A 16,056-nucleotide genomic window follows, 5' to 3' on the forward strand; every position below is an offset into this window, starting at 1 on the left:
TCTGAAGAACTTCTACACAAAAGAGTGTGAGTAATCACACTGGGCTCATGAAAGGGACAAGATATTTCATTGGGACTAGGTTTATAATTGAAGTTTAACGGTAATTTTAATTTGAGGGTAAACTGTCCCTTTAACATCTACAAACTAGGGCTGCAATGATTAGTCGACTAATCAATGACTAATCGACTGTTAAAATAATTGGTGACTATTTTAGTAGTCGACTAATCGGTTTGAGTCATTTTTCATAGAAAAGTACTATAAAAGTACCCCAAAATACTCTTACTGCAGCTTCTTACGTTCAGATATTGGCAGCTTTACACACTCTCCCATGACGGTGAACTAAAACCCTTTGGCGTGAGTATGAAACAAGACATTAGTTGACATAATTTTGGGGTTTGGGCGAGACAGACCGACATTTTTCAACATTTTAACACATTTTTTGATAAAATGATTAGTCGACTAATCGAAAAAATAATCGACAGATTAGTTGACAATAAAAATAATCGTTAGTTGCAACCCTACTACAAACCAAAGTAGGCTTTGTAAGGGATAAAGTTTCTACGCAACCGTCAGCTGATATTGGCAAAATAAATGCCAACAGGTCGACCCCAAAGTGAAAGCCTTGTTTGATACATAGTTGCCAGGGTGCAGTATAGCTGACTTACTAATCAAAGATAATCATAAATTGATGGTAAATACTGGTTTAAAAAAAGGGTATTTCATTAACCTGTCATTGGCTATATTGGCTATACGGAATCTAGCAAACAAACTGGTTGCCATGGCAATGAATTTCAACCAACTATTAACCACACCACCATTCTCTGTTTGAGAAAGACTGTTACCAAAAAACAGATAGTAAAAGTGGCTGAAATGGGGCTTTAAAAGACATCTGCAGCTGAGATACACACCTCGACTATGGCAAAGACTCATGATAATTTGCATCGCTAATAAAATTAGTTAATTAAGTAACAGTTAACTAAAACTGGGTCCTCTTTTAAAGGCAGATGTCCATGTTATGCTCATGTACCAGGGACAGATTGACCGCATTTACACCAACAGAACAATGGCCAACAATGTCAGTGATGCAAATAAATCAATAATATTCTCCTGGTTTGACATCCTATATATTGATATTCCTGTTTATTTGTGCAATGTGCAAACAGCATTAAAGCTGAAGCAACTTTCTGAACGTTGCCTCGCAGGAACTCTACAGCGGAGCACGGCCTTGCTGTTTGTTGCACAAAGGTTTGAAGGTTGTGTCAACGCCTGCTATTTATTTGATATGGCATAACAAGGGAAAATACACCAGCTGTATAAAGTAGCTCCTGTTTGTTTGCTTTGTAATACAAATATGACGGGAAATGTGTTGATACCAGTGTGCAGGCATTTTTCATAAACAGACTTCACCGGTTTTATAAGCCAAGACAGGACGATCACCAGCTCTCAATAGCAGATGGGCTTTGGTAAATGGTCCAGTGTGTTTTACAATACACAACCACATGATCACCATCTATCAGTGAGGAATAATGATACCAGATTTAAAACCAGATTTTCGTTTGTTAGTTGTTGTCAGAGCTGCGACAATAAATGACTTAGGTGTCAACTGTTAAATTAATTCTCTCCTGAATTTAATGATTGATAAGTTGATTTGAGTAATTTTCTAAAACAAAATTTTTAAAGGACCAGTGTGTAAGATTTAGGGGGATACATTGGCAAAAATAGAATACAAAAAGTATGTTTTCTTTGGTGTATAATTACCTGAAAACATAAATTGTTGTGTTCTCCTTACCTGAGAATGAGCCATTTGTATCTACACAGGGAGCGGGTCTTTGTTTATGGAGATGGCCATGTTTCACCACCATGTTTCTACAGTTGCCTAGAATGGACAAACCAAACACTGGCTCCAGATAAGGCTATTTGTGTTTGTGTTTGCACATTGGCCACCGTAGTGTGAAGCCCAACTGCAATGTGCACTGCAGAGATACACAGGTTGGTAATGTGAAACTGCTTTACACTGTGTTTCTAGCGATTAAAATCACCTGGTCTGTTTGTTTAGAGAGGAAACCTTTCTGGATAATTCAGCCTCTGATGAAAACCTTCTGAACGTCTGGATCTAAGGCCGTTTATATGACAACGATTTCAACTGAAAACGGTAAACTTTAGTTGCATTTTGGCCGATCGTTTACACGACAGCTGCGTTTTGGGTGCCTGAAAATGCAACATTTTTCAAAACAGGTTCCAGAGTGCAACGTTTTGGAAACGGCAGCGTCTCTGTTATCATGTAAACTTGCAATATGCAGTTCCTCTGAAAACGGAGACTTTTCGCACATGCGCATTATGGTTCCACTCACTAGGCATGCCGACCGTCACAACAACAATGCCGAGCTCTGTTTGTGCTGCTCACCCTGTTGATTTGAAGTGAAGTGTAGATCTGTTACTGTAGCAACTCCACCTTGTAGTCAGTCCAGACAAAGTTATCTGTGGATGCTTTCGCCATTGTGTCTTCTTTGTTTTGGTTTGTAATCACCACGTTGTAGAGGAAGGCGCTTCAGCGCAGGCGCATGGCGTCATGCCGTGCTGTTGCTTTGCAAATTTACACTGCCACCCATTGGCCTGGCGTGCATACTACAGCGTTTCCAGTAGATTTTGCGGCTCCGTGTGAACGGAGATCGTTTCAATAACGTCGTCATATAAACGCAGAAGTTTTTTAAAACGCAAAGGACAGACTTTTCCGTTTTTAGAGAAACCGTTGTCGTATAAACAGGACCTAATGTTATCAGAGAAAAAAAGGCAACTGCACATTAGCATGTGTTGCACTAGCCTGCAGTGATATGGCAAAGTCCATCGGGAATGAATGGATTTGTAACATGAAACTGCATTATTCAGTGTTTTACCAGTTTAAATCCCCAGATCTGTTTGTTTAAAAAAGGAACAGACCTCTTCGGACAATTTGGCTTGATAAAAATCTCCTGAATGCCTGGATCAAAAAAGGTGAGCACACATTAACTAATGAGAGAAAGGGGGTCAGCACACAATAGCATGTTGTGGGTGAGCCCTGAGATGCCAAATTGTGTCAGAGAAGCAATGATTTCTAACGAGAAACTGCTTTATCCAGTGTTTTTAGCAATTCTTATCACCTGTTCAGGGGGAAAACTTCGTGGGTAATTCAGCTCCTGATACAAACTTCCTGTTCAATGAACAGTGAAGGAATTTTGGCCGCCAGAGTTTTTAGCTGGTTGCAATCTGAAATTCACTGCTAGATGCCACCAAATCCCCCAAATCTTACACACCTCAGCTTTAAATGTGAATATTTTCAGGTGTCATTACTCTTGTACAACAGTAAACTTATCATCTCAGAGTAATGAACAAATCAAGACATTTGAGGATGTCATCTCGGGCTTTGGGAAACACAGATTGGCATGTTTCACATTTTTCTGACATTTTATAGACCAAACAAATAATTGATTAATAAAGAGAATAACTGATATATTGATAATAACTGCTTTCCACTTAAATTAGTGCATATATGGAGGTTTTTTAAACCATTAGCAATAGGTGATAGACTTTCCCAATGCCAGTAGACAAGAGCTGTGTACCTACTAATTTTGATTGATGTTCAAATGCCTCTTGGATGCAGGAGGGCAGTATTTTGTCACAATTCATTAGTGTATCATGCCAGCAAATGGGGGGAAATTAGCATGTGCACCCGTAAGTTGTAGTTCCATTGCTGCCATAGAAAGCCAATCGGAGCTGTAGCTAATAATTAACTGTGACTACTGCAGTCATTTGTCCTGGGAGTGAATGCCGATTGTAACCTTTTCCATTAAAAACAAAAGCCACATGTTTGTGGGTGTTAGTGGGGTTTTTTGTCCAGTGGAACAAGGGCTTCACTAATTCCCAAATGACCTTAAATTGTTCATTTTTCCCAGCAAATGCGTATTTTCTACATTTTCTTTTGTTTTTTTGTTGACCTTACAGATGTGTATGCATGTGTGACTTTATTACGAACTGTTCCTGCCATCTGACATGTTGTTCTGGCTAATTCAATCATGCATTCACCTCACACTTTCACAACATGATCTGAGCATGTGCAGTTTGACGACAGTTAAAGAAACGCCACCCAGAGATGACTGTAGTAGTGTGTAAAAATGTAAATATATGTTGAGTGCTGCATGTTACTGCCCCTACTTCACTTTAATCTTCTGTCATTCACACTTGCTCAGTCTTATTGCGTCACTGCCTTAATTGCACTGGAGTCACATTTTAATATACATAGGCAGGAGGCATTTAGTTGTTACAGGGATTAAACGGTTGGATTTCTATTACAGAGTCGAGTGAACCACCTCACAGCGCTGAAACTTGATCATTTTATTCATTCATTTGTGTAAAACTTTTTTATTTATCCATCAAGTAAACTCGTGTAATTCCCCAAACAAGCCACTGCAGCCAAGGCCACTTGACAAGTGTGTTGCAGCAGCATATATGTCATCACCAAACAAGCAGACACATGCACTAAAAGAGTCACTTCTGGTGCAAGCCACGTTCTGTGAGACCACTGACGTGACACAACTTTGATGGGCTTCCGAGGGTTCAAACGGAGCAGCAGAATAAGCAAACAAAGGCGATAAAAAGACGAGCAGAAGCTGATTTAACAAGACAGGTGGAGAGTCTGATTTAGCGTCCACCTTAGCCCTGTAGCCTTGGGAGATGGTGAGTGAGTTATGAAGGAGAGCCCCGGGGAAGGCGCTGGCCCATCAAAAACAGGCAGCCCTCCTGTCACTGTATTGGACAGTCACAGTCCAGTGGTCTGACCAAGCTGTCCCGGTCCAGATGTACACTTAGACTGTGGATTGTAATTTCTATCTCAATCAGAATGAGAGTAGGATGTAAGCTCCACAAAAGCGGCAGCTAAAATATGACAAAGAGCAGAAATACAAGGCTGTTTAGAGTAAATTAGCTTCATGCAAACCCCATGGGCCTAAAAGCACTATCAAAGAAGAGACACAGCTCACAAACACTAAGCTGCAGTCACAGCCAAAGATCCAGCTCAACAGTATGCACACATTACGAGTGTAGCTCCATGCTTACCATTTTGGAGGTGGTGGTATCGATCTGCTGGGTGGCAATTAGCATTGACATGGCTGAAGTGGCAACAAAAGCTCCCCTAACACTCTTCTTCTTCTTCTTCTTCTTCTCTCCTTTTCCTCAGCACAGAAAAGTCCTCTGGACAAGTGCCGACTGAGTGGGAGGCTTCTCCTAAAGTGGAAGGATTACTGGAGCCCTCTTCCTCGAGCCCGAGACCCCCCGTCAGCTGACTAACACACTCCAAGCACACTTCCACGTTAGCCAATCAATCACATAGCGACAAGGATTCGGTCTAACGCACGGAGATCCATTCACCAGGATGGGTTCTTTGGGAATGTGTGCTCCCCGGCTTCACTCGCTCCGGCTGTCTTTCTCCCCCCCCTTCCTCTGCTCCCCTCTTTCCTCCACGGCGCTCTGCCTACCCCTGTTTGACTTTTCGCAGCCTCTCGATCTTTCTCATTGACTCTGCTCCCTTGTAGGATTTATCAGTCTTTGTCTCTCCAAGACAAGTCGTCCTCTCGAACTCTCACTTTTAGTAGCTGCAGACTGTCTGTGTGTTTGGCTACTCTCTCCCTTCCCTGATTCTTTCTCAGTCTTATCCCTACCTTTCTCCCTCCCTGCTAAGCTCTTCCCCACAAGAGGCTGTTTTCTTTTTTTTTTTTTTTGGCGGGTTCAGCACCTGAACTGAATTGGATGTATAAACGTAATCTGTCAGGCTGGCCATGGGAGAGGCATCTGCCAGCAAACACAGCCAAACAGCGTTCCTTACATCTCCATCATAGCTTTAGTGAGGCAAAGGTGTGTGTGTGTGTGTGTGTGTGTGTGTGTGTGCATGTGTGTGTGTGTGTGTCTGCTTAGAGTTGGCAGGTGGGCAAAGAGACAGAGAGACAGAGGGAGGAAGGGAAGGAAATAGAGGAACAGACGGGAAACAAAAATGTCTGTGCTGATAAAAAAGCCGAAATGCAACAACCAGAAGCAAATACATATATGGAAGTTGTTACATGATGTTTGCACGACTCGAGTTATTGGATACTGAATGTCTAACTTCTGCCAGAATTTCTGTTTTTGCACAACTCAAGCTGAATGAGGTGTGTGCCGCTGTCTACCAATCTGCAGATCAATTTAATCAGTCCCTGTGATGGGCTGTAATAAAGTGGTGGTGATATATTCGTGCCACAAATCGCACCTCATAAATTACCCCCTACCTCTCTGGAAGATTGGTCCGGGGCACAGCTCAGGACCAATCTAAATTTATGTTGCATTTATAGGTGCAGCGCGGCAAGCCAAAGTGCCAAAATGGAATGACCGTTTGTACGCTAGCCCAACACTAGCCAGGGCAGCAGCTAGTAAATGAGAAGCAGTGAAAAGACTACAAGAGTGGCACCGGGCAGGGATTGAAAAAGATTGAGCGGTTTAAGTGAGGGCAGCACAAACTTGTGATAAGAAAGTTCTGGAGGTTTTCCATGAAGTTTAATTTGCTTGGTCAATATTGGTCCAGCTCTGCAAACTTTTAGGGGCTTTATTTAGTCAAGAAGAGAAGGGACAACAAACTGGCTGCCACTGATGAACAACAATGTGAAGTTTACAGAAACACAAGTTATGTAACCTCTCTTGGCCTTCTGTTGCAAAAGAGACAGTTCAGTATTTGTTGGGGAAAATACCTCAAGAACTAAGCTTATTCTGAGAAATGAAATATATTCTTAAACAAATCTGTTGTTAAATAAGACAGAAGCCAATTGTGTCGTCTGTTGAAACAAATGAAAGACCTCAGTATGTTTAAAATGATGTGCTTGTTGCAGCATCTAGCAGCAACTTTTTCTTAACCAATGCTGATACCTCCTTGTCCAGTACCAAGGCTCTCTTTTTCTAAAATTTTGCATCTGTATACCACACTATGGAAGCCAGAGGATTCATTTTGGATAAGGTAATATACAAGAGGCAACCCCTGGGGCTAAACAATGAAGCCAACATGGCAGTGCCAGAAACTGCAGTTCCTTGAATAGCCACTTGAGGCTGGCTCCAGAAGCCAGTCAATCCCTACAGACCCCCATGTTAAAATGCTCAACTTCACAGAAGAAATAAACATGTTTACAGGCTGGTACAAAAAACACTTGTGGTCTCTATAGCTAACTTCCCAGTTCATGACAGCTTTGCGTGGGTTGGGTACCATTCACATTTGAACCGATACCAGTACCTTGAATTCAGTATTGTACCAAATGTTACCCTTTTCAGTACTTTACTTTTTCTGTAGGCTACTAACAAAGATGGAATTTTTGAACAAGCTGCAGTCAAGAAACATTTCTGCTCTTCTGTCCTTTTCTATCTGCACCCCAGCAATAATTTCCGATGGCTGGGAAGCCAAAGAGGCTCCACAGCCAGCTTCTTGGCTTCAAGGCACTTGGCAAACTTCCACCTTCTTTCTACACCCAGTGGCTCCACGGGGCTCAGTTGTCTTCGCTGCAAAGCTTCACAGTGCTTCCACCTACTGGCTGAACCCAGTGTTCTCACCCAGGGGCACTCTTCAGTACCAGAATTTGGCACCAAATGATTTAATGTGAATCAGTACTTGGTGGTACCTATGTACTTTGGTCGGTACCCTCAAACGTAAAAAGTTTGGTATTTTTGTATAAGTCGCTGGTTTAAATTTAATTTAGGTCTAAATTGTGCATCTTTAAGGGCGTGGCCTGTTTGAGTGACAGGCTGTTTGTGAGGCAACTTCCACCTCCACCTCCACCTCCTCATTCAAATATAATCATGTCTGGCTCCAAAACATCCAAGGTGGCAACAGCCAAAATGCCAAACTCAAGGGTTCAAAACGAGAGTTCGCAGATCAATGGGTGACATCACGGTGGCTACTTTTATTATTATACAGTCTATGGTAATAAAGGACCAAAGATAGCTGTGGCACAAAACATCTGATGGCCTGTCATGACCAACAGTATTAACCCATTTAAGCCCACCGGCAACAATAGTTGCCAAAGTGTATGCTTGTCATTTTCCACTCATAAATACATTTCTAAATATTATACATGTTTTGTATATCAATGATATGTGAGTAGACACCTTAGAAAATCATATTAAGAAAAAAAATTAAGTTTCCATATACTTCCTGTCACATGGCGTTGTTGGGTTCCTGACCCATCTTACTGAGGGCATGGTGACCACAAACCCCCACAAGTAAAGGTGATTTTCATATTATAATAATATTTTTTGTGTTGACATATATATATCTACTTAATCATGAAAGTCTCTAGAATCATCCAAACAACAGAAATACTGCATTGGATGTATAGTTTTTTCTGTATGCAATCATTTGTCCAAGCGGCAACTATTGTTGCCGGTGGGCACATACCTTGTCAGTAGATAATAATGTTAGCTAACATTACCAACATTACAAAGGGCTAATATTTGGTAACAATACAGTTTTTGATAGTGTTAGCTTTAACATTTGGTAACCAACGTTACTAGTGTTTGGTAGCTAGCGCTAGCTAACTACCTAGCTAACTAACTAGCTAGCTATTAGCGCTGCCAATGTTAGCGCTGACTGTGTTGCACTGTGTAGTAGATTAGAAGGACTGAATGATGTCAAATACAGGGAGAACATCTTTAACACTATTGTACATGAACAGGGATATAGAATTGGAATTGTTTGGTAAAAAATATCCATTTCAAATTGCGTTAATTTCACAAAATGGTGGCCCCCAGTGGCCATGGGAGCAAACTCTTTCATGTTTTCCACAGAGATAAACCAGGAGGATTAGAGAGGTATACTTTGGCAGAGGTTTTGGACATCCTTGATGCAGATGATCCCTCTGCAAAAATCACAAGCATTTCAGTTGTGCCAGAGTCTGAGAATAATGCCCGCGAAACAGACTGTGACAGCGATTTTTCTGATGATGATGATGTGACCTGTGATCCCAAACGCCTGCCATCTAGGCTGCTCAAAGGAGACTGCTTTGTGTCTGATGGTGACATGCAACTACCCATCACTGATGATGGACAAGAACCTGAGTAGCTATGTTTCCATCCAAAAGTGATTCGAATCATTGGGAAACGCGCATTAAAAGAAATACGAATCCTGTGTGTTTCCATTAAATGTACGGACTTTGGTGAAAACTACGAACTTGCACGAGTTTTCCGCAGAACCGAAAACAAAACAAGTCTCGCATTCTTCTTCTTCTACGTTTTTTGGTGGTTGGCAACCAGCTTGTAAATGCATTACCACGTTATTAAGGCTAGAAATGTTCTTATTTTGTCCTCCGTCCACACAAGTCTTGTGTTGTTGTTTTCCGCAATGTTTTTGCCTTGTGAGTGAACCGGAAACACCGGAAGCAGTTGGGGTGAAAGTGCGCTACGTCAGACTTAATTCGAACATAACTGTTTCCATCACCCGTTTTGCGAATCAACATTTTTTTCTTATCAACCAAAACCCGGCTATAGGTTGGCGTTTCCAAGTTTTTTGATGACAAAATTCATGAATCAAACTGTTCTCACACATGTTTTAAATAATAAAAGTCTTTCTCAATAAAGACAGCTGAATTACATGTTGTTTTTTGTGCTCTAATTCACTTTTCACCATTAGAGGGGTAGATACAAGGTATGTGCCCACCGGCAACTATAGTTGCCGAACATTCAAATGAGATTTTCTAGAACAGAGAGCACAAAATGGAAGAAATAACTTTAGAACATGTTCATATGGGACTCAGTTAACATGATTATATGCATAAAAACATTGAGAAAAATTTGGGCACAAATGGGTTAACAAGGAAACTGTATTCAGTAAGAATCCTCCACATCATGGCTGACACCCAGTCTATGGAACTGCATTGGTATCATAGTGCAGCCCATTCTGAAACCCATTTTCAGCCACTGAAATCAAAATAGATTGTTTTGCAAGACTTGTAAAGACTTTCCAAAACTGATAATCGAAGAATCACATCAACTTAAAGCAACATTTGGCTGGGAATGTGGCTGTGCATAAAAGGAAGGGTTTGGACTTCTTCCATGAGATCAATGTTTTCATTCTTTACACAAATACTTCTTTCACCTGTTGTGTGTACAACTGAGTGTCACACCATGAATGCTTCCCAGTACATTCTGACAGGAGGTTTCATGCATCAAGACTACAAAGACATGCAAAAGACACAGCATTCCTGGAGAGAGAGGCAGTGAAGCAAGGCCAGGAGGGAGCTACAATGGCAGGGTTACTGTCCAATCTTAAGCTCTGGCATCACTTAGTTAACATAAGTGCTTTTGTTACCTAAATATAACCACAGGCAGGACTCAGGGTGCAAAAGTTCTGCCTTTGTATGCCCATCGTGCACCCTGACCACATCCCTGTGACTTTGATATGGTACATAAATGTCATTAACACCAAAAATGTTGTCTCTTAATATAAGGCAGATATTTCACAATAAAAGTCTGTGAATGGAACAGGTGATGGAAGTAGTAGTGTAACACGAATGGCTGGAGGGCTTTTAATTTGAAACTAATTAAGTACCAGGAATCAGTGTTCAGTCACATCAAAAGCAGCAACAGCAACCTAACTGCAGGAGCAGATTGGAAAACAGGGAGGCATCTCACTAAAATATGACCCAGTGATATAAAACAGAGGGAATAGGATAGAAAAGCCTCCAATAAAGTACTGGTTCCCTATTCAGCTGAGGCAAAAATAGTAAAAACATTATAATATCCAGGGATAAAACCGACTGTAAAAAAACAGCAATATCTGAGGGACATTTCAGGAAACTGTGTTGTTAAAAACTCAGCAGGTCCATCTGGTCCATCTAGAGACCTGGCTCAGGTGCCGGCTAAACATTTTTCACCTTGACGTCTGATGTTTCACTCCACACAGCCAGTTACTGCTGCTGCCAAAGGAAAACGCATTCACCCGACATACAGTGCTACTAGGATTTAAATTGCTTGTATTTTATGGTTTACAGACTCAGCAGACCATGGGATTAGTAGCATTTCAATCATGAAAGCTGAAGTAACTAAATTAGCTTGGTCACTCGATTGATTTCCTGGTTGGATTATGTGTTTGTGTATCAAATTATGTATCGTGTAATGACTATTATCAGCTGTACATCAAATGCTGCCCAAATTCTTTTTTGCGACAGTTAAAAAATATCTGATCAATACACAGATTTAAACTTAAAGGGACAGTTCACCCTAAAAATCAAAAATACATATTTCTCCTTTTACCTGAAGGGCTTTTTATTAATCATGACTGTTTTGGTGCGAGTTGCAGAGTGTTGGAGATACCGTTTGTAGAGTTATCTGCCTTCCCTCCAATGTCATGGAACTAGATCAGTGGTTCTCAACTGGTGGGTTGAGGTCCAAAAGAGGGTCACAGCAGGTCCATTCTAAAGGGACCGCGAGTGATGCGTGAACGTGTCGAGTTTGCAAAAAACATACAGTATTTTTACGTATAGTGAATTTCTGGCACAGACCTTTTATTTTGTAGTGAGTAACTAACAGACAGCTACTTGACAGAGACAGCAAACTAGCTCAATGACAAGTCCAAACTCAAGTATGACACTGAATATATTAAATTGTCTGGACCTTGAATTGATGACTAAGGAGAAATCTGGACCCCATGGCTGGACCAGTTGGGAACCACTGAACTCAATGGCACTCGGCTTGTGGCACTCAAGGAGACAAGAAATACATTTGAAAAACTCAACAGCAATGTGTCTCTTTCCAGAAATCATGACCCAGTTACTCAAGATAATCAACAGACCTTGTTGTGAGCAGTTTCACGTGGAAGTATTTTGTCTCCACTGAGCTCCACACCGCCAACCTTATCAACGTATGTATCTAATGCTAGCTCACCTAGCACTGCTGCGCTAGATATCGTTTCAGCTCAGCCAAGTACGCCATTTATCTTTCACTATCATGCTTTCACAAGCACAAGCTTCTCGACCATGAGTAGATGCACATGTCCTTCTGTAGTGGTTCGGTTGGTGGGTGTAGCTCGGTAGAAAGAAAAGAGTAGCCTACACGAAACTGCTCGCAACAAGGTCTGTTGATTATCTTGAGTAAGAGGTCATGATTTCTGGAAAGAGTCTTTTGAGTTTTTCAAATGTCTTTTTTGCTGCTTTGAGCACCACAAGCTGAGTGCCATCTAGTTTCAGTATAGTGGAGAGAAGGCAGACATCTCTATGGCTGATATCTCCAACAGTCAGCAACTAACACCAAAACAAGGTTGATAAATAGCACTACAGGTAAGAGGAAAAATATGTACTTATGATTTTGGAGTAGAGTGTCCCTTTAATCCCTTTTGTATATGTAATATAGATTAATTGGAGCTACACACATTTGCGTGTTTTAACATAGTTATTAATAATTTGAATGATTACTTAAGTATTACAGGAAAAAATAAAGTGTCTGTGCAAACTCTTGTGACAAATTCATTAGTCAAACATACACCAAAACTCATTAAAGGTTCAAATTAATAGGCAGTGGGCAGTGAAGTGACAAATCTGCAGTTAGTGAAGCGTACATGGTCGACAAAGTATCAAACACAAGTCTCATATTGTGTCTTGGCTGTTAACTAATACTTGGATAAGGACACGGTTCTCCACCTCAACCCTTTAAACCCATTTATTCCATTATTGAGCACTGACTTTTCAATTCCCCCAGATCACAAGAAAGGAGCGAAGAGACAAAATGAAAAAAGTCCCTGAGGTCTGAAGAAGCACTGAAGGCAATTCCAACATATTGTCTACGAAGATGAAGCTGGATGGAGCTAGAGCCAGCCAGGTAAGACTACTCTGCTTAAGGAAAGAAACGGAGCTAAAATGAAATTCCTAATCAGATTTTCAAACGGTGGCACGAAGGTAAAAATCTGGGGAGGAAAAAAAAACATGCAGTGCGCTGCTGTGAATGCTTTTAGAATGTCCAACTGGCAAATTTAATCTGTGCATCATTTGGTGAAAAACAGGAAGCAAAACATATTGCTTGAAGTCATCCCGGTGAAAAATGACCATGATGGAGTACAAATCCATTTCAAAATAGCTTTCCATTTTTTTGATTAGCAAGCAGTTCAGCATTTTGCTAATTTAATCTGGCCTCAGAATTGAATTTGTATTACCGCCATAGTTAATAACTTGACATTCAGCGTATGACTCTGTGCTATTTAGATAAGTGATGGGCCTTCTTTGAACACCCACATGCTTCTATGCCAAATTGCCCCATTGCTCATAATAAAAACCTGTGTCTGAGAAAGTCTCTGTTATATTTTAGAGAAATTGTTATTAATAGGACTATCAGAACATAATGCCAGGTCCATATGTAGAGATACCATGGAGCAAAAAAGAGAATCTTTGGGGAGGATTTGAGGAGATGAAGGAAGTCTGCAATGGCATTCATGCAACGGCTTGTGAATAAAAGATGAAAGTTTTGACTTGGCTCCAAGTTTCTCCTCTCTCGTGGCTCATCTCAATTACTACAGAGGCGGTTTAGAGGAGAACACAGTCAGTACGTACACTGTAAGAAGGAGACATTGTGGAACGCTCAAGGAAATTTCTCATTTTTAATGCATGGAGGATGATGACTGACACTTCTGACGATGACAAAAGTCGCGAAACACAGTAACATCACAATATGGCGAAGCTCAGCCTACATTTCCCACTACAAAAGGGCTCCGAGCACTTTAATCAATCATAGCTGGAGAGCAATAGCCTCACAGCAGACAAAGCTCTGTGCACTCCTGCTGTCAGGTTTTGACGAGGAAGATTCTGTCCTTCTTTAATACAAAGGTTTTCTGCTGTAAAAAAAATCACCACAATTTACAGTAAATGAGATCTCGACACAGTGAGCGCAGCTCAGACTACGCTTCTGGTAGTAGGAAATTGAGAAAAAGGTGTGGAAAACACAAATAAATTGCTTATCATGAATTATGAGTTTCTCAAAGAACAAGAAAATAGATGACACTAGAAATATATAGCTATAGTTAATGCTCAAATGTTGCAAACTTTACTAAAAAAGTCAATTTTTCACCTGAATATTGATGATTCATGTTGGTTTACCTTAGTTTTACCCTGTTATTAAAATTAAAATTAAAATTAACAGCTATAAATGCCCACAAAAACGAGAACAGAGACCTAGAGAACAAAATGATAAAACAGAGTAATGTTTGAAATTTTCATAAGGCTTACCATGCATGTTCAGTTCCCATAGTATGGTAGAACATTTCCGCCAGTGTGATGAAAATAAAAAAAGATCATGTAAATCATTATAATGAGAAACTTTCCCAAAATAATGACTTAGTATTTCAAAGTAATGAGAAACTTTGTCAGAATAATGACCAACTTATTAGTAACTAACTTGAAAATAATGAGAAAAGGTACTAAGTCATTATTTTGAGATAAATGAGACATTATTTTGGCAAAGTTTCTCATTATTTTTATATACTGTCATTATTTTGAGAAAATTTCTCATTATTGGGCTGTCCTGGAAACCAATTTTTGGAGATTGAAGCTTTAGTGAGAAATTAAATCAATGCTTTGACGACAGATGAGTAGAGCAAGGCGAGACAATGACATGTCTGACTTTTTTATTGAAAAAAAAAAAAGTTTTCGTTCGATGCACCTAAAATTCGAGACAATTAGCCTCTTTGCTAGCGTGTAAGTTGCAGTAACATTAGCCATTATACCTAGGAAAGAAGACTTTGCGAGACAGCTAGGCTGTTACTTAGAGTTTTCAGGTGATTTATGAAGCTTGTTAAATGTGACAAATTCCTTTGGCGTTTCTGGCAGACACTCAACTTTTGGAGGTCATCTTTCAAATTTCAAAACTCTTCACGCCTGACTTTTTCGACATCTTGCTAGCATATCTGTTAGCCTGTCACATGGGGTCAAACTTCCAGTTTCAGTAGTGATGGACATATGGTGACTGACATTTGATACAAGTAGGGGTTGAGGAAAAAATCGATACAGCATAGTATCGTGATGTTTTTGTGTGGCAATATCATATCTTCACACAGTGCCAAATATAAATTTTTTACTATATAAATTATTAATAGTACAAATTAAACTTTAGGTAATCTACTAAAAGAATATAATTCATTGCTCTTCCAGTCCATTTGATACATTTTAATGCCGCAAAAGAATGACTGAAGTAGGATGAACAGACTGAAAACTTTGTCTTATTAGATAAAACAGATGTTAAACAGATGTGACATAACATACAATCGAAAAAGTTAAACTTAATATATTGCAATATATTTTATCGCAATACTGACTTAAGTATCGTGATAATATCGTATCGTAGATCCTCTGATGATTCCCGCCCCTAGATGAGAGAGAATCTAAGTCACAATTATTAAGTTTAAATGTCCTAGTCTGAGAATAACTAATAATGATTAATGTTGTTCCATAATGAATGATGTTCTTAATTTATGGGCTACTTGGGATTTTTGGGTATTGCACATAAATATAGAAAACTGCACATTGGAATACTGATTCGATGACCATAGCAACAATACTAACTCATTATATCAAGAAACGTTTCTCTGTATAATGACTCACAGGAGCTTTTCTTTTTCATCATACTGGCAGAAATGGGCTTCAGTACTGTATAGGGTTGGAAAAATATTGGCTTTTAAATGTCAATCAATACCAAGAGTTAAATGTAAGTAAAGCAAAGAAAATATACCTTCCATGTAAAACTAAGCTCCTGTTAAACAACAGCACTGACAAAATATTCATTTAATGAGAAACCTGCACAGAGAGATTAACGCAACTCAATACTTCATCCACCTAAAACAATCTGTCCTGGACTGGATAGATGAGGGACAATGCTCCTTTTGACTAATTGCCTTTTAAGCTGACTCCTGCTTGACGCAAAAGGGCAAAGTAATTCACTGACACCAACAAACAACTCGACCACTCACTCAGCCAAGAGGGTGTTTTAACCAAAAAGCTGAGACATTAATCCAAGGCACCTCCTCCATTAGCCTCAGCTTGT

At 40.0% G+C, this 16,056-nt stretch overlaps 1 protein-coding gene across 3 annotated transcripts in view; it reads right to left on the reverse strand.

Annotated features, from left to right (window-relative positions):
• The window catches only part of dpp6a (dipeptidyl-peptidase 6a), a 350,581-nt gene that overhangs the window by 254,649 nt on the left and 79,876 nt on the right, over positions 1–16,056 (reverse strand). The window contains exon 1 of one of the 3 annotated variants that reach the window (XM_078162828.1): positions 5,089–5,249. The exons of the other annotated variants lie outside the window; for them this stretch is intronic. Within the exon in view, the coding sequence (XP_078018954.1) occupies positions 5,089–5,139 (51 nt within the window). The 5' untranslated portion in view covers positions 5,140–5,249. Of the gene's footprint in view, positions 1–5,088; positions 5,250–16,056 lie in introns of those variants that run through there. 3 annotated transcript variants of the gene reach the window in all.

This window comes from Epinephelus lanceolatus, chromosome 20, assembly GCF_041903045.1.
Source record: "Epinephelus lanceolatus isolate andai-2023 chromosome 20, ASM4190304v1, whole genome shotgun sequence".
NCBI lineage: Eukaryota > Metazoa > Chordata > Actinopteri > Perciformes > Serranidae > Epinephelus > Epinephelus lanceolatus.